The 23244-nt window shown below is 47.3% G+C and overlaps 1 protein-coding gene and 1 pseudogene across 1 annotated transcript in view; both read left to right on the forward strand.

Moving 5' to 3' along the window:
• The window catches only part of LOC148535219 (putative tyrosine carboxypeptidase MATCAP2), a 537393-nt pseudogene that overhangs the window by 402081 nt on the left and 112068 nt on the right, over positions 1 to 23244 (forward strand).
• ITPRID1 (ITPR interacting domain containing 1) overlaps positions 1 to 23244 on the forward strand; it is a 262968-nt gene that overhangs the window by 193261 nt on the left and 46463 nt on the right. Inside the window, exon 9 of the mRNA XM_088464401.1 lies at positions 20338 to 20414. Within this exon, the coding sequence (XP_088320527.1) occupies positions 20338 to 20414 (77 nt within the window). The remainder of the gene's footprint in view (positions 1 to 20337; positions 20415 to 23244) is intronic.

The following is a 23244-nucleotide window of genomic DNA, read 5'->3' on the forward strand; positions in this document are numbered from 1 at the left end:
GGAATCCTGGCAAAGCGAATGAAGGGCTTCATCCACAAGTCCCACATGCCGAGCGGAATCGCTCCGTCTTAGCTCCTCCTTCACTTTCTCCAGCTGCTTCTGCAAAAGCCTGATGAGGGGAATGACCTGACTCAAGCTGGCTGTGTCTGAACTGACTTCACGTGTGGCAAGTTCGAAGGGCTGGAGAACCTTGCACAACACGGAAATCATTCTCCACTGCGCTTGAGTCAGGTGCATACCCCCTCCTTTGCCTATGTCATAGGTGGATGTATAGGCTTGTATGGCCTTTTGCTGCTCCTCCATCCTCTGAAGCATATAGAGGGTTGAGTTCCACCGCGTCACAACCTCTTGCTTCAGGTGATGGCGGGGCAGGTTCAAGAGTGTTTGCTGGTGCTCCAGTCTTCGGCACGCAGTCGCTGAATGGCGAAAGTGGCCAGAAATTTTTCGGGCCACCCAAAGCGTCTCCTGCACGCCCCTGTCGCTTTTCAGAAAATTCTGCACCACCAAGTTTATTGTGTGAGCAAAACATGGGACGTGCTGGAATTTGCCCAGATGTAATGCCCGCACAATATTGGTGGCGTTGTCAGATATCACAAATCCCCAGGAGAGTCTAAGTGGGGTAAGCCACTGGGCGATGATTTCCCTCAGTTTCTCTAAGAGGTTGTCGGCGGTGTGCCTCTTACTGAAACCGGTGATACACAGCGTAGCCTGCCTTGTAACGAGCTGGCGTTTCTGAGATGCTGCTACTGGTGACGCTGCTGCTGTTGCTGCGTAAGGTGATACATCTACCCAGTGGGCTGTCACAGTCATATAGTCCTTAGTCTGCCCTGTTCCACTTGTCCACATGTCCGTGGTTAAGTGGACATTGTGTACAACGGCATTTTTCAGGACACTGAGGACACTTTTTCTGACGTTTCTGTACAGTCTCGGTATCGCCTGCCTAGTGAAGTGGAATCTAGACGGGATTTGGAACCGGGGACACACTACCTCCATCAATTGTCTAAATCCCACTGCACTAATGGCGGATACCGGACGCACGTCTAACACCAACATAGCAGTCAAGGCCTCAGTTATACGTTTTGCTTCAGGATGACTGCTGTCGTACTTCATCCTCCTCGCTAAGGACTGTTGGAGGGTCAATTGTTTAGTAAAAGTAGTGGTGTTCCTACTTCCTCTCTGGGATGATGAACGACTCCCAGCAGCAGCAACAGCAGCAGCGGCAGCAGTAGGCGTAGCAATGCAGGATCCTCCAGAGGAATCCCGGATAGGAGAGTCAGTCATGCCAGTGACATGGCCTGCAGGACTACTTCCGATCCTGACTAAGGAGGAAATTGACGAGGAGGGAGTTGACGGTGTGGTTTGCAGGCGCTTGGATACAACAGGACAACGGGATTTAGGTGTCCCTGGACTGCTTACGGTCTTAGCCAAAGTTTCTGAACTTGACAGTAACTTTTTATGAACGCGCTGCAGGTGCCGTATAAGGGAGGATGTTCCTAGGTGGTTGACGTCCCTACCCCTACTTATTTCACCTTTACATATGGTACATATGGCAAGACAGTTGTTGTCCGGATTTGGATAGAAATATTGCCAGACCAAAGAGGTGGAATGTTTGGTCTTCTGCCCAGGCATGACCGTGATGGGCTTTTTCATCCCACGGACAACAACTGTCTCCCCCGGAGCCTGATTTAAACAAACCACATCACCATCAGAATCCTCCTCGCCAACTTCCTCCTCAGCGCCAGCTACACCAGTATCCTCATCCTGTTGTACTTCAACAGTGACATCTTCAATTTGCATATCAGCAAGTGGACTGTGGGTGCTCCTTTCAGCACTTGCAGGGGGCGTGCAAATGGTGGAAAGAGCCACCTCTTCCCGCCCAGTGCTGGGAAGGTCAGGCATCGCAACCACCACCACACTTGGACTCTCCTTGGGGATTTGTGATATCTTCTTAGAAAGCACAGTTCTTCGCTGTGCTTTTGCCAGCTTAACTCTTTTGATTTTTTTAGTGGGAGGAGGGCTTCCATCGTCATGTGAAGCTGAACCACTAGTCATGAACATACTAGGGATCGACCTTAGCCGTTCCTTGCCACTCCGTGTCGTAAATGGCATATTGGCAAGTTTACGTTTCTCTTCAGCTGATTTAAATGTCTTTTTCAAGGTCATTTTCCTGAACTTTGCCATTTGGGATTGTATGTGCCCTCTACTATGACATTGGGCATCGGCCTTGGCAGACGACGTTGATGGCATGTTATCGTCTATGTCATGACTAGTGGCAGCAGCTTCAGCACTAGGAGGAAGTGGTTCTTGATCTTTCTCTATTTTATTTTTATCGGAGAAAGTTTGGTCCTCCATTTATGTTATATCGATTTGATATATACGTGCGGCTAAACACAGAAAATAATTTTTTTTTTGGTTTGGACTGGAGTGTACTTTGTGGGTTACAGCACCCTTTAACGGTCAAGCCAGCCGGCCCTTTACTTATGATACAGGCGCACTCTTGGCACTACTTTGTTGATGCACGTGCGGCTACTGCGCACACAATTCACAAACACAGAAAATAATTTTTTTTTGGTTTGGACTGGAGTGTACTTTCGGGGGTTACAGCACCCTTAACGGTCAAGCCAGCCGGCCCTTTACTTATGACACAGGCGCACGCTTGGCACTACTTTGTTGATGCACGTGCGGCTACTGCGCACACAATTCACAAACACAGAAAATAATTTTTTTTTGGTTTGGACTGGAGTGTCCTTTCGGGGGTTACAGCACCCTTTAACGGTCAAGCCAGCCGGCCCTTTACTTATGACACAGGCGCACGCTTGGCACTACTTTGTTGATGCACGTGCGGCTACTGCGCACACAATTCACAAACACAGAAAATAATTTTTTTTTTGGTTTGGACTGGAGTGTACTTTGGGGGTTACAGCACCCTTTAACGGTCAAGCCAGCCGGCCCTTTACTTATGACACAGGCGCACGCTTGGCACTACTTTGTTGATGCACGTGCGGCTACTGCGCACACAATTCACAAACACAGAAAATAATTTTTTTTTGGTTTGGACTGGAGTGTACTTTCGGGGGTTACAGCACCCTTTAACGGTCAAGCCAGCCGGCCCTTTACTTATGACACAGGCGCACTCTTGGCACTACTTTGTTGATGCACGTGCGGCTACTGCGCACACAATTCACAAACACAGAAAATAATTTTTTTTTGGTTTGGACTGGAGTGTACTTTCGGGGGTTACAGCACCCTTAACGGTCAAGCCAGCCGGCCCTTTACTTATGACACAGGCGCACGCTTGGCACTACTTTGTTGATGCACGTGCGGCTACTGCGCACACAATTCACAAACACAGAAAATAATTTTTTTTTGGTTTGGACTGGAGTGTCCTTTCGGGGGTTACAGCACCCTTTAACGGTCAAGCCAGCCGGCCCTTTACTTATGACACAGGCGCACGCTTGGCACTACTTTGTTGATGCACGTGCGGCTACTGCGCACACAATTCACAAACACAGAAAATATTTTTTTTTTTGGTTTGGACTGGAGTGTACTTTCGGGGGTTACAGCACCCTTAACGGTCAAGCCAGCCGGCCCTTTACTTATGACACAGGCGCACGCTTGGCACTACTTTGTTGATGCACGTGCGGCTACTGCGCACACAATTCACAAACACAGAAAATAATTTTTTTTTTGGTTTGGACTGGAGTGTACTTTCGGGGGTTACAGCACCCTTAACGGTCAAGCCAGCCGGCCCTTTACTTATGACACAGGCGCACGCTTGGCACTACTTTGTTGATGCACGTGCGGCTACTGCGCACACAATTCACAAACACAGAAAATATATTTTTTTTGGTTTGGACTGGAGTGTACTTTCGGGGGTTACAGCACCCTTTAACGGTCAAGCCAGCCGGCCCATTACTTATGACACAGGCGCACGCTTGGCACTACTTTGTTGATGCACGTGCGGCTACTGCGCACACAATTCACAAACACAGAAAATATATTATTTTTTTAGCACTTGGGGGGAGCACCCCTGATGGACAGAGCACCCCCTGGACAACACTACAGCACTCCTTTAGGACTGGGACACTGCACAGGACTTTGGAGTGGACACAGCCCCTATGGAGAACTGACTGCACAACACAGTCCAGCCAGCCCCTATGGACTTTGAAGTAGTGGACACAGCCCCTATTAACAACAGCAGCACAGCACAACACAGCCAGCCCCTATGGACTTTGAAGTAGTGGACAACAGCAGCACTACACTACACTACACTACACAGCCCTAACTCCCACCCTCCCTCTTCACTGTCCACAGCCGAGTGAGAAAATGGCGCCGACGCGGGTACCTTATATAGGATCCAAAACCCGCGAGACTCGGAAGGCGGGATGATGACGTTTTGCCTCGATTTCAGATCCGAGTCAGGCGGGAAAAGTCGAGCCTGACTCGGATCGGACTCGGATCGGGGGGGCTCGGGGGGGTTCGGATTTCAGAAATCCGAACCCGCTCACCCCTATTAAAAACATGTAGCTGTGGTATTATCTGCTATTTCTATAGTGGTCATCATGGTGTGGGCTGGGGGAGGGGGGTTCCAGGCAACCGGACCCCCCCCCCCTGTGTTTGCCTGTAGATCTTAAGCAGTTATTTGACATATTCCGAAGCAAGTAATAATACAGTACATAATGAAATCATGGTAACATAGCCCAGATTTGCATGCAGTTGTATTAATGAGTTTCTGTATTAATGAAATTATGGCCTGATTCAGAGATATATGCTAGGTCGATTGTTAGCACACGTCTCCGATGTTTTGGGGTCTGCACATTCACTGGACCCGTTTTGCACATGTACAAAATGTGTCCTGCGATCTCGTATGCAGCTCCCCCTCCGAGGGGGGCAGTCCGGGACCGTGGCTGTCGGAAACATGGGGGTGTCACCCCAATCTCCTGGAGGGACAAGACCAGGGTCTGCGTCTGTGGATGCAGACTTCCTGGCCTCACAAGTGACCAGGACCTGGTCAGACTGCGTTAACCTTCAGCTTCCGCAGCCTGGGCAAAGGAGCAAACATCGTGACCGATGGTTGGCTGTGACCTCGGTCGCAGTGCTGGGATCATGTATACAGCATGAGACTGACTATCTGCGCAAAACCTGTGTGGATGTGATAGATAATGTAATGCACCCACTGAACGTACTGGGGGCCTGATTCAGACCCGTTCGCAAATAGCCACTCGCTTGTACGCGGCCGATGTTATGCATTAGCGCATGCATCGCAGTGCACGTGCTTGAACTTGTTCGAGCGATCGGGAAGCACTCACTCGCCCAGCAAAGACAGCCCAGTGGAATGATTGACAGGAGAGGCCGTTTGTGGGTGGTAACAGGGGCAGGGCAGTAGTAATGGGGGAGTGGAGGTGCGAATGGAGGCGTGCCTGAGTGTTTCAATGCCGTTTCATGGGTGTGCATAATTAACAGGCAGTTGGCTGTTTTTTACAATGAACTGCTAGCAGTGCTTGCGTTAGGGTAAAGGCAACCACCTCCTGGAGATTACGTGCGCTAGTGGGCGGATGAAGACAGGCTGGTGGGCATCTATAAACACAAAATGATCACTCGCCAAGACATAGTGGGCGTGCTTATGCCTTGCCGTGCGATCGTCTGCCTTGACGTCAGTTAGCTGAATTTGCATACGCTGGGAGCGAGCATCTGCATCTAGCGAACGGGTCTGAATCAGGTCCATGGTCCTTCCCAGTTATCACGATATTATTTATGTAGTGCTAGAGCAGATGGCTTTAGCTGTGTACACAGTGCAAGTACATAAGGCAATGCAAAGGGGGGAGGGAGATGGGGGGAAGAGATGGAAGAAAGCAAAGGAAGAAATAAGAAAGAAAAAAAAGGGATATATCAGCAAGAGGCACAGGAGGTAATTGCTTGTGAAATTAGGAATACTGGTCTCTGGACATTTATGTAGCCAATCAGGCTCATTTTTCTCAGGACAAGCTAACATACATCTGCCTATTATAATCAATTGCATTTAAATTGCTGTGCTGAGTTTTTTTATATTGTATGATTATATCGAAATATTTGCATAGTACTTTTCTATTAGTCCTGGGTAACTGGTGATAGATTACTATTTTTGAGGTATATTTGTGATGCCTTCTTATTTTAGATTGCTTAAGTTTGGTTTCATTTGATATTCTACTCTAACAGCCGGATATAGTTTTTTTTTTTTTTTTCTTATTTCTTCCTTTGCAGTGCTGGGATCACAGATGCAGCAAGGAGGTGACTGTTTCCTACAGACACCTCCTGCTGTATTAGCATTTTAGATGGACGGAATTGCAGTCACTTGTGTGCATTTCCTTATTATTCTTAGTACTGCACTGTAAATATGCTTGGCTGCACTGTACTAAAATTATCACATAATTAATATATATCAACTAGACAAAAAGCAAAAATGCTACAGATAACTGACTTGGCTTCTACATTGCTGCATTTCCTTTGTCTGATCACATTTGCATATAATGGGTTACTTGCTAAAAATGAACATATATATATGCCCAGCTATATCCTTGCTGCTGGCGTGGCAAATCGCACCATGCATAAAACGAGACGTGCACCTGCAAACAGATATTCACACTGTGTACCAGAGCCATAACTAGACTGTTTGGTGCCCCGTGCCAGAAAGATCATTGGCACCCCCTCATTTTTCAAAGGGACATAATGCACCCGAAAAAGGGCCATGGCTTCATGGTGAAGGGCCAGGGAAGAGATAGGAGAGGCCAGGAGATGCTGGGGATGAAATAAGAGAAATAAGAAATAACGGCATTGTGAAGAGGGGGTGGGGCCATGATGACACCATCGTGCATCCCCACCCCCGGCTCCACCACCAACGTGTCACAGCTGTCCGGACACGCCCCCCGCTGTTAGCCGACAATCAGCTTCCTCCCAGGAGGAGGGAGCTGATTGTCGGCAAGTATGTACTAAAAATAGAACAGAATACTATAAAACTGAAGTAACTAAGAAACTAAGTATATATATATATGGAAAAGAAACAGCAGCACTCACGGGACTTTAGAATGAGACTCAAGACACAGCAGTGTAATTTGTTGGACGTTTCAGTCAGTGAAGACTTTTATCAAGAACATAGAAGTAATCAAGTGTACTTACCTTTATAGAACTAGGGGGGTCATTCAGACCCACTCGCGAGCGGCAGTATGCTCGCAAGTGGGTCGATGTTCCCCACTGCGCATGCGCACGACGGAGGGAGCTCCGTCATGCGCATGCGCGAGACCCGGCGAGCGACGGGCTTTCCATCACTCGGGGTCTCGCACCAAAGGGGGCGTGCTGTCAATGTTGATTGACAGCATGCCCCCTTTGGTGGGCGTGCCGGGGGCATGCCTGCCAGACGGAGGCGTTCCCATGGGAACGCCTACCGTCTGAAGCCGGCCCCACTGACATCACTAGTGATGTCAGTGGGAGTGATTTTGGCTCTGATAGAGCCAAAATCACTCCAGGGCTTGTGGCTGGGAAACCCGACCGCAGGGTTTCCCTCGCAAGTCCGATGGTCGCGATGGTCAAGACCATCGCGACCATCTTTTTGCACGCTCGTATATGCTGTGGGTGGTGACCCACAGCTATACGAGCGTCCAGGAGGTCGCTCCATTTTAATGGAGGAGGGCCCTGATTCAGAGCGAGCGCTTTGGTCAGAGCGTCCGGCTCTGAATCAGGCCCTAAGTTCGTGAAGTGATGTGCTTGTCTATCCCTCCTGCCTGGCTCCGGGTCGATGACGCCATTAGCGTGCAGCCGGCACATCACTATGCACGTGGTGACCTCCGGCGTGTGACGCTGTCTCGATGATGCGCCTCCCGGTGTCACACGCAGGGTAGTGTGCGGTAGTGTATAATAGGTAACCTAGGCAATAGTGCATAACAAAGATTAGTGTGGTGTATGTCACAAATAAACTTTCAGTCAAGTATATTGGATAACTATAAGCAAAAAGTGACAGAGTAAGAATGTTTCACTGAAACATTACGTGCACATAGAGGGGTATTCAATATGGGAGCAAAAAGTCCGTGCTGGGCTTTTCGCTCCACATCGGAGATTTTCCTGGGATAAAGTATCGGGGGAGCGCCCGCTTTATCCCTGTATTCAATATGAAACCTACGAAAACAGGAAGGTGCGAAGTGGGATCTGCGTAAAAAAAAATAATTTTTCCTTGAATAAATTGTAGGACCCCCCTAAAGTTGTAAAAACATGGGGAATCACTATGGGTACCTCTGTTTTAGACTGCAAATGAAAGTCGGAGATTTAAATAGCCGCAGCAGGTATTTTTTCCCGACATTGAAGAAGTGTTGCAGAAGAGCACTTAGCTTATTTTTTTCATTTTTTTAAGTGGTCCCATCAAATTTGGGGTACATGAAAATGGGTACTAGCATATTTTTATGTCCCTAAAGTTCCGTATATACTCGAGTATAAGCCGAGTTTTTCAGCACATTTTTTGTGCTGATAAAGCCCCCCCTCGGCTTATACTCGAGTGATGCTCCAGGACCAGGGCCGGTTCTCCCGTTACACAGCTGAGTAGGGCGCCACATATTGGAGGGCGCCTCACCCAGCTGCGTACATGCGGGCCGCGGTGCAGACTGTCTCTCTGTGACACAGCTGCACCGCGTGTGTAGCGCTGACCGGACGGAGTTCGGTCAGCACTACACAGTGCCAAACACACAGCCGCCGGCTGTGTAATTAGCAGCCGATGAGAGTCTGTCAGACTCTCATCAGCTGCTGCTGCTCCTACTGCGGAAACCATCTTCCGGCTCCCGCAGTGGGTAATGGGAGCCGGAAGCGGGTAATGCAAAGCGGCCGGAGGAGCTGGTAGCAGCGTCGGGACCAGGAGCGGGGTTTCAGTTAAGTGTTGTTTTTGTTTTTTTTTCTTTTTATTACCGGTACGTCTCTCTCTACTGGGGTGGCTACTACTGGGGGCAGTACCAGGGGGGGATTACTACTGGGGGCACTACCAGGGGGGGATTACTACTGGGGGCACTACCAGGGGGGGGTTACTACTGGGGACACTACCAGGGGGGGTTACTACTGGGGGCACTACCAGGGGGGGATTACTACTGGGGGCACTACCAGGGGGGGATATTACTACTGGGGGCACTACCAGGGGGGGATATTACTACTGGGGGCACTACCAGGGGGGGGGGTTTACTACTGAGGGCACTCCCAGGGGGGATTACTACTGGGGGCACTACCAGGGGGGGATTACTACTGGGGGCACTACCAGGGGGGGTTACTACTGGGAGCACTACCAGGGGGGGATTACTACTGGGGGCACTATCAGGGGGGTGTTACTACTGGGGGCACTACCAGGGGGGATATTACTACTGGGGGCACTACCAGGGGGGGGTTTACTACTGGGGACACTCCCAGGGGGGATTACTACTGGGGGCACTACCAGGGGGGGTTACTACTGGGAGCACTACCAGGGGGGGATTACTACTGGGGGCACTACCAGGGGGGGATTACTACTGGGAGCACTATCAGGGGGGGTTACTACTGGGGGCACTACCAGGGGGGGTTACTACTGGGGGCACTACCAGGGGGGGATTACTACTGGGGGCACTACCAGGGGGGGATATTACTACTGGGGGCACTACCAGGGGGGATTACTACTGGGGGCACTACCGGGAGGATTACTACTGGGGGCACTACCAGGGGGGGATTACTACTGGGGGCACTACCAGGGGGGATATTACTACTGTGGGCAGTACCAGGGGGGGGGATTACTACCAGTAGCTGCTGCATTTCCCACCCTAGGCTTATACTCGAGTCAATAAGTTTTCCCAGTTTTTTGTGGTAAAATTAGGTACCTCGGCTTATATTCAGGTCGACTTATACTGGTATATACGGTAAGTTTTAAAAAATTCTGCAACTATGCACCTGCCGCTAATAACCTATTCTAGAATACACCTGCCGCATACTTGCAGAATAGCCCTGAACCTATTTCCCTATTTTTAAACACTTTTTTCCCTTTTTTTTTTTTACCCCAATTTTTAAATACATTTTTTGGGGTGTCCCTATTTTTTTTTTAAACTTTTTTTGACACAGTTATTTTTAAAATGTCATTCCCAGGGGTGCAGGCTATTTTTTGTAAGCCTGCACCCATAAACCCCAATTCTGCACTTTTTTTCGTCACCTATTCAGTGGTGAAAAGTTATCCCCGGTTTTTTTCAAAGACTTTTCGAACCTGCGAAAAGTCTTTGAAATTGAATACGGTGTAAAACCAAAACCAGCGAAAATTACGTCATTTGTTGCTAAATTATCGCAAAAAGAGACTTTTCGCTCCATATTGAATAGAAGTGAATCAATGATTCCAATATTCTGAGCCAATATGAAAAAGACACATATTAGTGCTGTACAAACAACAATAAAGACAGGGACATGTAACATAGACCTAAAAACAAAGTCCTGAGATCATAATAAACAGACTATAGTGGCATATTGATGGTCCCCCAAGCAAACCGATTGCCGTCTAATGGAATATTGACATAAAGGTAGTGAGCATCTCGACTGTAAGTAGAAAAATTAAACTATAAACGGCTGCGCTAAAGAAGGGGATAGAGATAGGTGTATATAATTCACAGGCAGAAAAATAATGAAGGAAAATAAATTGCGATGAGCAGAGGGTATATCCCATACTTATGGTATATGAGATCATGGTGGCTTAAATGAGACTGTTTTCTTTAACATCAATATGCCACTAAAGTCTCTTTATTATGATCTCAGGACTTTGTTTTTAGGTTTATGTTACATGTCCCTGTCTTTATTGTTGTTTGTACAGCACTAATAAGGTTATATTATATATATATATATATAATTATATATATATATATATATATAAAATATGTTTATATAATATACTAATATGTTTATACCATTTGATTAATATGTATCACAATATTCAGCAATCCACAATGTTACAGTGTTACTATAACATTCTGACTGCAGTACTGGACAACATGTCGTTGTGATAGATAGTTTACAAGAAAAGTATTTTTTTTCTTAATCACTATGAAAATGCTAGTGAATTTGAATCACTACAAGAGAATATGGACAACTACTGCCACCAAGTGGAAATTGTATGGCATTGTCTTCATTTAAAAAAAAATAATACAATAAAGATTGTGACTGATGTTTGGTTGAGTGGTTCTGGTATAAAAGATAGACAGGAATTAGATAGACCTTTTGTACCAGTCGACATTCTTCCATGTCGAACCTTTATTGTGTTGATCTTTTGTCCCGGTCCGGTCAACCTATTGCCTGTCTAACATCTGGTGTCTAACTAAACATTATCAACGATTTTACTGTCTATCTAGAGTCTGGATACCGGGTTATGTGCAAGTTGTAAACATAATGCACAAACCTGGTGCCTTTAATTGGTTATGTTGAGCTACATGTATATATTAACTTATGTTGACTTGCACGTAAATAATAATAATAATAATATTTTATTGTCATTGACAGCACAAGTGATGTCAACGTAAAAACAAACACAGCATTATACCATATAAAATAAGCAGCAAAATACACTACTATGTAAACACCATTTATCAGTGATTTGAGTTAACCGTTTAAGATACGCACTGCAGTAGGAAAAAAGCTATTATGCAAGCACTTTGTGCGAGTGCGCACAGCTCTACAACACCTAATAGATGGCAATTTCTCAAAAAGAGCATAATTAGGATGGCTGGGATCTGCTAAAATAGATCTAGTTTTCTTTTGGAGCCTTTTTTTATATATCTCCTGCGTGAGTGGTAGCACCACTCCAATAATTCTACTAGCCGTTCCAACCACCCTATCCAACGCCCTACGTTCAGCCACGGTACAATTCCTGTACCAAGCAACAATACCGTAAGTCAGAACACTTTCCACGATGCTACGATAAAAATTTAGAAGGGTCCCCCTACCAGAAGCGGATTTGCACTTCATGGGGCCCTAAGCAAGTTTCTTGTCTGGGGCCCCCCATCCATCCTTACCAGAAAAAAATAAATAAATAAAAATTCTACATAAAATAAAAATATTTTGTAAGGAATAAAGCATTTTTTAAAGAATTTTAATCTGCTGAAAGAACAGGTATTGTGGCGATAAAAGTACCGCCAAAATACCTGTGCTGTTCATATGGGGAAGCTTTACTGGTGAAAATTGGCATAATTTACTGCCGTCAGGGTTTCCACCAGTGACAGCAGCATTGTAAAGAAGAAAAATAATTTAAAAACAAGATGGTGCTCACCTGGCATCCTCCGGTTTCTCCTCGCCACTTCTGATCGTTGCCCAGCAGGGCTCCATCACCTTCAGTAGAAAAGGAGGAGGAAGGTAAGAGGTGAAGGAGGGACAATAGAAATGGGGTGGCAGAATGAGGAGCAGGGTAAGAGGAACAGTGGTAGGGCAAAATGGAAAGGTGGTTCGTGGGGGTACAGGAAAAGATGGGTGATAAATAATAGAATTAGGTGGGGGTACAGATTTAAAAGGAGTAATGGAAGACACAGGTAAAGGAATGAGAAAAAAACAAAGGCCAGATACACAGACACAAAGATGTAACAGAGACACGCTGGGGCCTGGGGAGACATGGATACATACGCATCATGACTGGGGGGGGGGCGGGATATGGAGACATACACACGTGACTGGGGGGTGGGACATGAAAAAATACACACTGGTGACTGACGGGGGAGGGGGGTTGGATATGTAGACATACACAGGGCCAGCCCTAGCCCAAATTTTTTGGTAAGCGAGTATTTTTTTGGCGCCCCCCTATGCAGTGCTCCTTTTACAGTGCCACCAGTAGTGGTCCACCTGTGCAGTGCCCCTAGTAATATCCCCTTATATAGTGCCCCCAGTAGTAGTCCCCCTCTGCAGTACCCCCAGTAGTGGTCCCCCCTATGCAGTGCCCCTTTTACAGTGCCACCAGTAGTGGTCCCAACTGTGCAGTGCCCCTAGTAATATTCCCCTTATATAGTGCCCCCAGTAGTAGTGCCCCTCTGCAGTGCCCCCAGTAGTGGTCCCCCCTATGTAGTGCCCCTTGTACCCCCAGTACTATTCCTCTTATATAGTGCCCCCAGTAGTAGTCCCCCTGTGCAGTGCCCCTTGTGCCCCCAGTAGTAAGCCCCTTATATAGTGCCCCAGTAGTACTCCCCACTTTTCAGTGCCTCCAGTAGTAGTACCCCCTATGCAGTGCCCACAGTAGTAGCCCCCCTTGTAGTGCCCCCAGTAGTATTCCCCCAACTTGTAGTGCCCCCAGTAGTATTCCCCCCTTGTAGTGCCCCCAGTAGTATTCCCCCTCCTTGTAGTGCCCCCAGTAGTAGCCCCCCTGTAGTGCTCCCAGTAGTAGCCCCCCCTTGTAGTGCCCCCAGTACTAGTCCCCCGCCCCCTTGTAGTGCCCCCAGTAGTAATCCCCCCCCCTTGTAGTGCCCCCAACAGTAATCAACCTCCCCCCGCCCGACCGCAGTAGAGACGTAATAAAAAAAAATACAAAAAAAACCACTTACCTGAAACCCGCTCTTGCTCCTGGCCCCGCCACCGATATCAGCTCCTCCGTCTGCCGCTTTGCATTATGGGAGTGACGCTCCCATTACCCACTGTGGGAGCCATAAGATGTCCAGCTCTGGCAGTGGAAGCAGCAGCCAATGAGAGTCTGTCTGACTCTCATCAGCTGCTAAAGCCAACACACAGCTGCCGGTGCCGGCGGCTGTGTGTTTGTGCTGTGTAGCGCTGCCCGAACTCCATCTGGTCAGCGCTACACACGCGGTGCAGCCTGTGTCACAGAGACATAGTCTGCCCGTGGCCCGCATGGTACGCAGCTGAGCTGCCCTGCACTATGTTGCGCCCTACTCAGCTGCGTACCATGCGTAACGGGAGAACCAGCCATGGACATACACACCGGTGACTAGGGAAAGGGGAACATGTAGCTATACACATTGGTGACTAGGATGGAGAAGCACATGGAAACACACACTGCTGGTGGGGGTAGGGGACATGGAGACATACACACTGCTGGTGGGGGGGAGAGGGACATGGAGACACACACACTGCTGGCGGGGGGAGAGGGACATGGAGACACGCTGCTGGTGGGGGGAGAGGGACATGGAGACACACACACTGCTGGGGGGGAGAGGGACATGGAGACACACACACTGCTGGCGGGGGGAGAGGGACATGGAGACACACACACTGCTGGCGGGGGGAGAGGGACATGGAGACACACACACTGCTGGCGGGGGGAGAGGGACATGCAGACATACACTGCTGGGGGGGGGAGAGGGACATGGAGACACACACTACTGGTGGGGGATGGGGATATGGAGACACACACTGCTGGTGGGGAAGGGGGACATGGAGACACACACTGCTGGTGGGGGATGGGGACACACTTTCTGGTGGGGGAAGGGGGACATGGAGACACACACTGCTGGTGGGGGATGGGGACACACTGCTGGTGGGGGAAGAGGGACATGGAGATATACACACTGCTGGTGGAGGGAGGGGGGACATGGAGACACACTACTGGTGGGGGGAGGGGGACATGGAAACATACACAAACTGGGAGAGACAGACAGGCATATAATAAAACAAGTACGGAGAGCAGAACAAGGACAGAGATGCTGAGACAGGAAGCACAGAGGGGAGGAGGAGCACAGGTTACTTACTGTAGTGTGGCCAGAGATGTGATTCTTCAATGGAGGGGCCATTCTTGGACCTTGCCATCTTCCACTGTAACTCCGTGCTGGGGGAGGGGCTATAGGTGATGGGCACAAATCATCACTGCACCCGCCCCCAACTCCCCATCATCATGGGTGGCTCCGCCCACATCACGCCCCCCGTCTGAAGGCAGTGGTGACTGAGCAGCAGGGAATTCCCTTCCACAGAGCAGCGTGAGCTGGAGCCAGCACCCGGCAGCTGTCGAATCAATGCACTGACAGCCTGCCGGGGCCCTCCATTATACAGCCCTGTTGGCGGGCCCCCTAAGACCCGCCGGGCCCTAGGCAACTGCTTGTGTTGCCTAGCGGTAAATCCGCCACTGCCCCCTACTCACACACACAGATCTCAAGCGACGCAGAAAAAACAAACGTTGATGTGCCTTCTTAGCCAAAAAGGCTGAATTTAAGGACCATGACAAAGTATTCAAGATATAAAACCCCAACAATTTAAAAGAAGACACTACCTCAATGATCAAACCACCTAGACACACAGGGGCCTTTGTAGGAGTACCACATTTCCTAAAATCAATAATCATTTCCTTTGTTTTCATTGTATTAAGGAGGAGACAGTTACTACTGCTCCACTCAAACAATCTAGCCACCTCACCTCTATAGGCAAGTGCATCCCATTAGTTATTAAGCCAACGATAGTGATGTCGTCTGCAAATTTAACGATCTTAACAGACCGAGACTGGGACACACAATCATGGGTGAACAATGAATACAGAGCTTTTCTCAAGACACACCATTGCGAAACTCCAACATTGAGCACCAACTCCTTGGAACTAGTTTTCCCCTGCTTGACCACCTGGGGTCTATCAGATAAGAAACTTAGCAACCATCTACAAGTAAAACCATTCAAACCTAAGCCAAACAGCTTGGTAAACAAAGCACTAGGTACAATAGTGTTAAACAATGAAATAAAATCTACAAATAAAATCCTTGCATAGTTTCTAAGTGAGGTTGCAGCTGGTGCAGAATAGTTAGGATAGCATCCTCCGTTGAACGATTTGCCCTAAATGCAAACTGCCACGGGTCAAAACCTGCTACAAAGTGAGACTTTATATGACTCAGCAGAGGCGTCACTAGGGTTGGTGTCACAGAGATAAATAACATTGCGCCCCACACAGATAAATAACATTGCTCCCCACAGAAAATAGCATGTATCCCCAGCCAACCAGAAACCCTTTCTGTGTCCTCAGCCAGCCTGCTCGATCCTTTTGTATCCCCAGCCAGCCAGGCCCCTCTTCTGTGTCCCCTGACAGCCTGCCCCCCCTATGTGTTCACTGCCAGCCCCCTTCTGTGTCCCCAGACAGCCAGCCCCCACTTCTGTCCCCAGCCAGCCCCCTAGTGTCCCCAGACAGCCAGCCCCTCCTTGTGTCCCCAGGCAGCCAGCCCCCCCTTGTGTCCCCAGACTGCCAGCCACCCCCATTTCTGTCCCCAGGCAGCCTGCCCCCACTTCTATGCTCTCCAATAGAAAAATAACATTGCTCCCCCACAGAGATAAAAAAAACATTGCTCCCCACAGAGATAAACATTGCTCCCCCACAGAAAATAGCATGTATCCCCAGCATTCCCAGACAGTCTGCTCCCCCTTTTGTGTCCCCAGACAGCCTGCCCAACCTTCTGTGTGCCCAGACAGCCAGCCCCCCTTCTGTGACCCCTCAGCCTGCCACCACTTGTGTCCCCAGACTGCAGCCACCCCCACTACTGTGACCCCAGACAGACAGCCTCCACTTCTGTCCCCAGACCGCCTGCCCCACTTCTGTGTCCCCAGACAGCCAACCTCCCCTACTTCTGTGTACGCAGACTGCCCGTCACCCCCACTTCTGTGTCCCTAGACAGACAGCCCCCACTTCTATCCCCAGCCAGCCAGTCCCCCCTTGTGTCCCCAGACAGCCTACCCCCACTTCTGTGTCCCCAGACTGCTAGCCACCCCCACTTCTGTGTCCCCAGACAGACAGCGACCCCCACTTATGTGTCTTCAGCCAGCCACCCACACTTCTGTCTCCAGCCAGCCCTCAGTCTCGCTTCACTTACCTTCTTCTGGAGGGCTCCACTCTTCCAGCCCTCCAGCAGCGGCGGGTGGAGTAGAGGGCGGACAGCGGGCTCCTCTCAATCCTTCCAGCAGAGGCAGCGGTGCAGTGTGACACCATGACGTCACGCGCCGCGTGCCTTATTTTAAAAAGAAACATTATTCACGGCGGCCGGGAAGGGCGGCGGCCGCGGAAGTGGGTGGGGGAGTGGGCGGGCAGCAGGCAGATCTGCTGCCCTGGACCTTGCAGTGGCTACTGGGGTGCTCCGCCCCCCTCTCGGCAGCCCTGCGGGCAGCTGTGTGACGGAGGGGGAGTGTGCGGGCAGCTGTGTGTGATGGCGGGGGAGTGTGCTGCTTTTGGTGTCACCCCCTTGGAGGATGACACCCGATGCGGCCCGCACCCCCTTGTGACGCCACTGGGACTCAGTACTAGCCTTTCAAAGCATTTAATAACAAGTGATGTCAAAGCTTTAGGGCGGTAATGATTTAGATGTTTCGGGGATCCATTTTTGGGGATAGGGACAATTGGCAGCGTCGGCAGTGTGTCTCCCCGGATCCCCGAAATTCGGGTGGGTTCGGTTTTCTGAGAACCGAACCCGCTCATCTCTAGCTTAAATCAAAATATGCTTAAAGTGAGGCTGCATACTAGATAAACCAGATATCATCATCAACTTGACTGGTATTTAGAATGTACTGTATAAAAAAAAACGAAACGGCATACTCCCCTGGGGCATATCTATAATGGGTGCAGGGTGTGTGGTGCACACTGGCCCCCGGGTCCATGAGGGTCCGCACTGCACACCATGCACCCATATAATCTATAACTTACCTCTCTGAGGTCCCGCGTCAGGTGTCTCAGTGCTGCTCAAAACGCAGAAAAATGGCTGCTGCGGCCATTTTTTTAGGCGTTTTGTGCAGTGAGGAAATCGTTGGAAAAATGGCGCCATTTCCCCAGCAATCTGCATATGCGCAGTAGACTTTGGGCACACTCTAGTGTGCAGAGTCTACTGATGCTGCGGTGGCCGGCCAGCCGCGTCAGTCGGCTGTCCGGCTGTCTGGGTCCCCAGATGGGGGAATGCACACGGGCCCCCTCCTCTCTTAAGACGCCCCTGATACTCCCATATTGAGTCAAGCACCAGAGCCTACACTGGTTACCCGTAAATGTGGAGGAACAAACAGTGTGGAGTCCCCCTGCAAAAGCTGCTATGAGAACCATGCTACTGTATGACTGGCTGGGCACATTGTAATGAAACTGCAAATGCCAGCATATTCACAGCTATCATAGCATGCTGGCATTAGTATAACTACAAGCAACAGCATATTCTGGCATCCATGGCTCTCTAGGACCTAAAATGCCACATAGTAGAGTACTAAAGAAATAAACACACATGTACAATATACAGTACACCACACTTTTTCGGACAAGCTGTTTTTTTATACAGTTATTTATTTTCTTTATTTTGTCATGACCATGCTGATTATGTTTGCTAATGATTGGGCACACATAGTTGATATACCTGGAAACAGGTGGCTAAAAGACCACATTTCCACAGCATACCTCTGTTTTTACATGAGCCCCATTATGGCATCTAAATAAAACCACATGTAAAATAATGATCTAATCGTCACATTTACTCTAATTTTGGTCTCTTTATAATATGCAGAGAAGAGCCCTATCTAACAAAGGCTACCATAGTGCTGTCACCATTTGCCAGTAATTCTTTTCACTTAGGATGCTAACTGCAGGATATATTCAGTAAAAATTTTTTAGAAAAGCAAAAAATTAACTGTACTTATCAACCAAATAACTACGAATAAGAAAGTAGAATTTTATGCAATAGATCACATACTGCACTTTAAATTTTTTTTTTAAATATGGAGAAATACCTAGTATTTCTATTAGTGATAAAAGCAAATGCTAATTAGCTGCATGCAAGCCAATATCAGCTTTGTAAGTATGTAATTATATAAGGTCCCAGATCATGTAATCAAAAGGGAATGGGTATGTTTGACCGCCGGACGTCAGCCCGGCGGTTCAACTCCCGACGCTGGCAGCCTGATGCTGAAGATCCCGACAGCGGATGTAAGTTAACTATTTCTAACCCTAACCCTCCTTTAGGGGTGCCTAACCCTACCCCCCCTAGTGCCTAACCCTAACCCTCCCTCGTAAGTGCCTAAACCTAACCCCCCTCCCCACACCATAAACCTAACCCTCTCGGGGGTGCCAAACCCTAACCTCCCCCCTAGTGCCTAAACCTAATCCCCCTTCCCCTTAACTAACCCTAAACCTCCCCAGGGGAGTGCCTAACGCTAAGTCCCCCCGTGGGGGTCCCTAAACCTAACCCCCCCATCCTCGGCTACATACATACTGACCCCCGGCGTTGGATGATTGGTCCGGGGTCCTGTTGGGGTCCCGGCGTTGGGATTAACACAGGTGTCGGTATTTCAACGCCTATTTTAGATCCCTTGCCGGGATTATGCTGTCGGTATTGAGACCTCTCATAACTGCATACTGTCAAAAAGCATACTGTAGGTGCCTGATTAGATCTAGCTGTTGAAAAGTAAAACCACTTATACCAATCTTAATAAGATATTAATGGTGTGTCAAGTATCTCACCCAAAGATGGTAATCTGACTATGGTCAGGGCTGCAGGAGTGGTGAAATTCAGTATACATAGCCATCAGATCCCCTCAGTATACCTGTACATGGCCATCAGATCCCATCAGTATAAAGGCTGGTGATTTGTGGAGACACAACATTCCGTACTTACGCCTCTGATCTAGGAACCAGCTTTAGCAGGTTGTGATTCCAAATGCGGGCTTAAATAATTACTAATCAGCTCGCTAGAGAGCTGATATACTACATCAGCAGAGCAATCCTTAACGATTTTCACAGTGAGAGCGAGCTGTATCCTCAGAATCGGAATGTTATCAAAATAATATATTTTTTTATATTTCTTTTAGATTTTTTTTTAACAAGTAGAACTGAAAGATGGGGCATGCATTCACATATGTAAGAAGACTAGCCTGGTGACTTGATAAGACCACTCTTACCAGTGCCAGCCAGTATCATCAGGCAGCCTAACCTTTGCCTCTTTATAGCAAATATGCCCATTAAATCCATATTTAAAAAAACTACTTTTCTCCAATTGAAATGCAAAACATGTATGGAATGTAATCTATCCTAAAGTTTATGCAATGTTGAGATTTTGAAGCAAACTAGATTTAATGGAAGGGATTATTCTTTTTAGGGGAAATTCAGTTCAGCACCATGTGCCGCCAAGACAATGGGCTGCGCACCTTACCACTTCATTCAGTAGCCAATCATTGCTCATTTTCCTATATGGAGTCAGGTAAAATTAGCGAAGTTACTGGTCGGAAAGTGCTTTCGCCTGAACGACCTGGAGGCACATGACACCCTTCTTGATAAACTGAATTCCCCCCTTAGTACAGTATGTTTAAGTTCTTTGTGTTATACTGAACCAATTGTGAGGTAAGTCTTTAGAAACATGCTATCAATATGTAGATAGAACCGAATAACAAAAATGTTTATTTTATATTTTGTAGAGATCACCAGAACAAACAGCTGCCAGTCTGACAGTAGTGGGTTTCAAGAAGAACCTCCTGAGCTTTTACATTTACAGGTAACATATTCTTTATATGGAACTCGCTTTTCTTTAGAGAGGACTTATGACCAATGAAACAAAGGAGCCTATTCATCAAAACATAAGTATCACATGTAATAATTATGGTTTGAACTCGCTGTGAGTTCAAACACAGTTTAGGAGGCATTCAACATGCCTCCTGCCCTAAACTATCACTTCCGAAAAACTGCTGTTTCTATGAAGCAGTTTTTTGGACGTGAAAGACTTTTCTCCTGCACTGGGTCAGTTTTCACTGCTGACTTCACTGCCTACCCCATCCCACCCCCTGTGGGTGTACAAACCTCCCGCCTGCCTACCCCCAAGGGTGTACGATCAGCCACCCCTCTCCCTCCATGGGTGTCCGACCCCCCTCCTTCCCTCCACCACATCTCCTTAGCCCGGCTCACCAGTCTTCTTTCAGTGAGTCTGGACCACGTCTGCAGTGCCCCTGAGCTGAGCAGCAGGGAGGTATCTCAATAGATCCCTGTTCTGTGGCTGCCATGTAAATCCTCACAGGCTGCCATGTAAACAGCAGCCTCTGAAGATTATCGGGGGCTGAACGCTGTTGGGGTGACGAGGCTTTCTACCCCTGGATCATGGTATGAGAAATGCTGCTCCTATTATATTAATTTTCCTTACAGCCGGCTGGGAAGATAAGGAAACTCAACACACTTGTGATGAATTCCACTTAGCTCTCAGAGGTACATCCCCTTTGAGCCGTCTTTTATAAGTTCAGAAAACTGCTGTCACAAACATTTGACAAAAAGAATACATATGATTGGTTTAACAAGTACATAGGATGTGTCAATGCGTCTTTCAGTTTGTCGTTTTTTCACAGTGTCCAGACTTAGTATCCTATTCTGGGATCATTCAGCTGCTGTTGTCTTGTAACTGCTCGTTCAGTATACTGTAATGTGCTTCAATCTCATGATATTTGTGTAAAGGAAAATGTCTTTTTCTGATAAATCATACAGTATGTTTTAAATAAACACTATAAATTATTATAGACTCTCACAATCCCCTCTTTTTATTAAAACATACTATCTTTCCCTTATTGGAGTCATGGCTTTCATAGTAACTATATTACTTCCATAGTCACCCTATGCAAGTAGATGCAAGCATCATTCATCACCTGAATACCAAGAATCCTGGCGCATCTTTCCCTAGAAAGAGGGGTTTCCGTCAACATTAGTACTACAGAAAACACATTTCTTCTCAGGTGTGATCAATGTAATTCTTTCACATGCTGAACACTTTTCCCACTCGGAGGCACTCTTCTTATGTGTGACAGAGAGAGTCCCTACCGATGCAGATGCTTTATTTACCATTTTCCTAAAATTATAATAGATAGCAATTAAACAAAATGAGCAAAATTAATACAATGATTATAACGATTACTGGGTGAATGAGACCACTAAACATCCTTTTGACTGAAGGTGAGTTACCTGTGAACACATCCCACCAATGGTGCTGTAAATTATCTTTTAATTGTGTGGCTACTTCCACCAATTTCTCTGCTTCTACAATTGTCTGCATTTGTACATGATGGGCAGAATAGTTTACTTTCTGTAAGTGGTGAGCAAGTTTTTCTGTATTATTAATGGCATTAATGATACTTTGGAGATTAACTGTAAGGTTATGGGGAGGTATCTCAGTCACCTGAAATTCAAACTGTACATCTTCTTGTCTCTTCGCATAGATCACATAAGTAGTGTTCTTCAACCTGAGGTGTGTAACGTTAAATAAGCATCCAGAAAAAGGATTTGGTAAATTATAGAGGGAAGTTGTATTCATATCATATGTGATTAGGCATACAACCTGAGGCTCTACCTCTATAAACATATCCACCTCTTTATCAGCAATTCCCAGTTGCATACACTGGTTGGGTGTTCTAACAAGGCTCATATAGCTGTGTCTGCTGAGGACATACTAATCCATCATCAGTATCAGTGAATAGGGATAGGTCATGTGTCCTATTACTGGTGTCTATGTGTGCACCTCTCATCTGGGGAGTCCACAACTGAGTGCCTCCAGTAGTTGTCTACAAGGGGACTGGTAAGATGAAGTACTTACACATAACCTGTTTCTGTGTGACATTATACACATGAACTTCATCCGTGCAAAAGTTGTCAATACACAACATATTCTTTCCCTGAACTTGTATCCATAACAAAGAAGATATATTAAACATCCTTCTGTATACTTGTTCATTACTTGTCATTAACTGTGTCTGTGCTTTACCCTTTTGCATATTTTGATGCATGGTTCTGAGAGAACATTCAGTCCAATTAAACAGTTCAGAAACATTTGTTGACAGGTAAAGTGTGTTAAACAATGTGCTATTGAACACCTGTAAATATTCATTATCCCAAGATATACTGGCCTGTAATGGGGTAAATACTGTAGGCATCCATGTAGCTTGCATTGTAACTAATCTTTTCATATCTTCTCCTGCATTGCTCATTTTGCTGGCTAAAGTTTCTATATCTATACTATTAAGTAACCCTATACCTGTACCTGATGCTCCTTGCAATGTATCATACCATTCTCTCTTTTGTCTGCTATAGCAATTTGGATCTGGGGGGAAAGAGATATTAAATCTTAATATAGTGGTTTGTCTTTGGGTACCCACATTTACACAAGTGGAGGGAACTTTAACTAGTGAGTCATTCCTTATAGTGGGCTTGCTATTTAGGACATACATCCTTGTCATTATTACTGAAATATTTGGTAATTGCATGGTATTAGTGCAAACTAGCACTACACCTCTTTCTATAGTTGTTGGGCTTCCTATGGTTATACTATTGACACACTGAATACCCCATGCCCA

Source organism: Taudactylus pleione, unplaced genomic scaffold, assembly GCF_031769625.1.
Source record: "Taudactylus pleione unplaced genomic scaffold, aTauple2 ptg000054l, whole genome shotgun sequence".
In the NCBI taxonomy this organism is placed as follows: domain Eukaryota; kingdom Metazoa; phylum Chordata; class Amphibia; order Anura; family Myobatrachidae; genus Taudactylus; species Taudactylus pleione.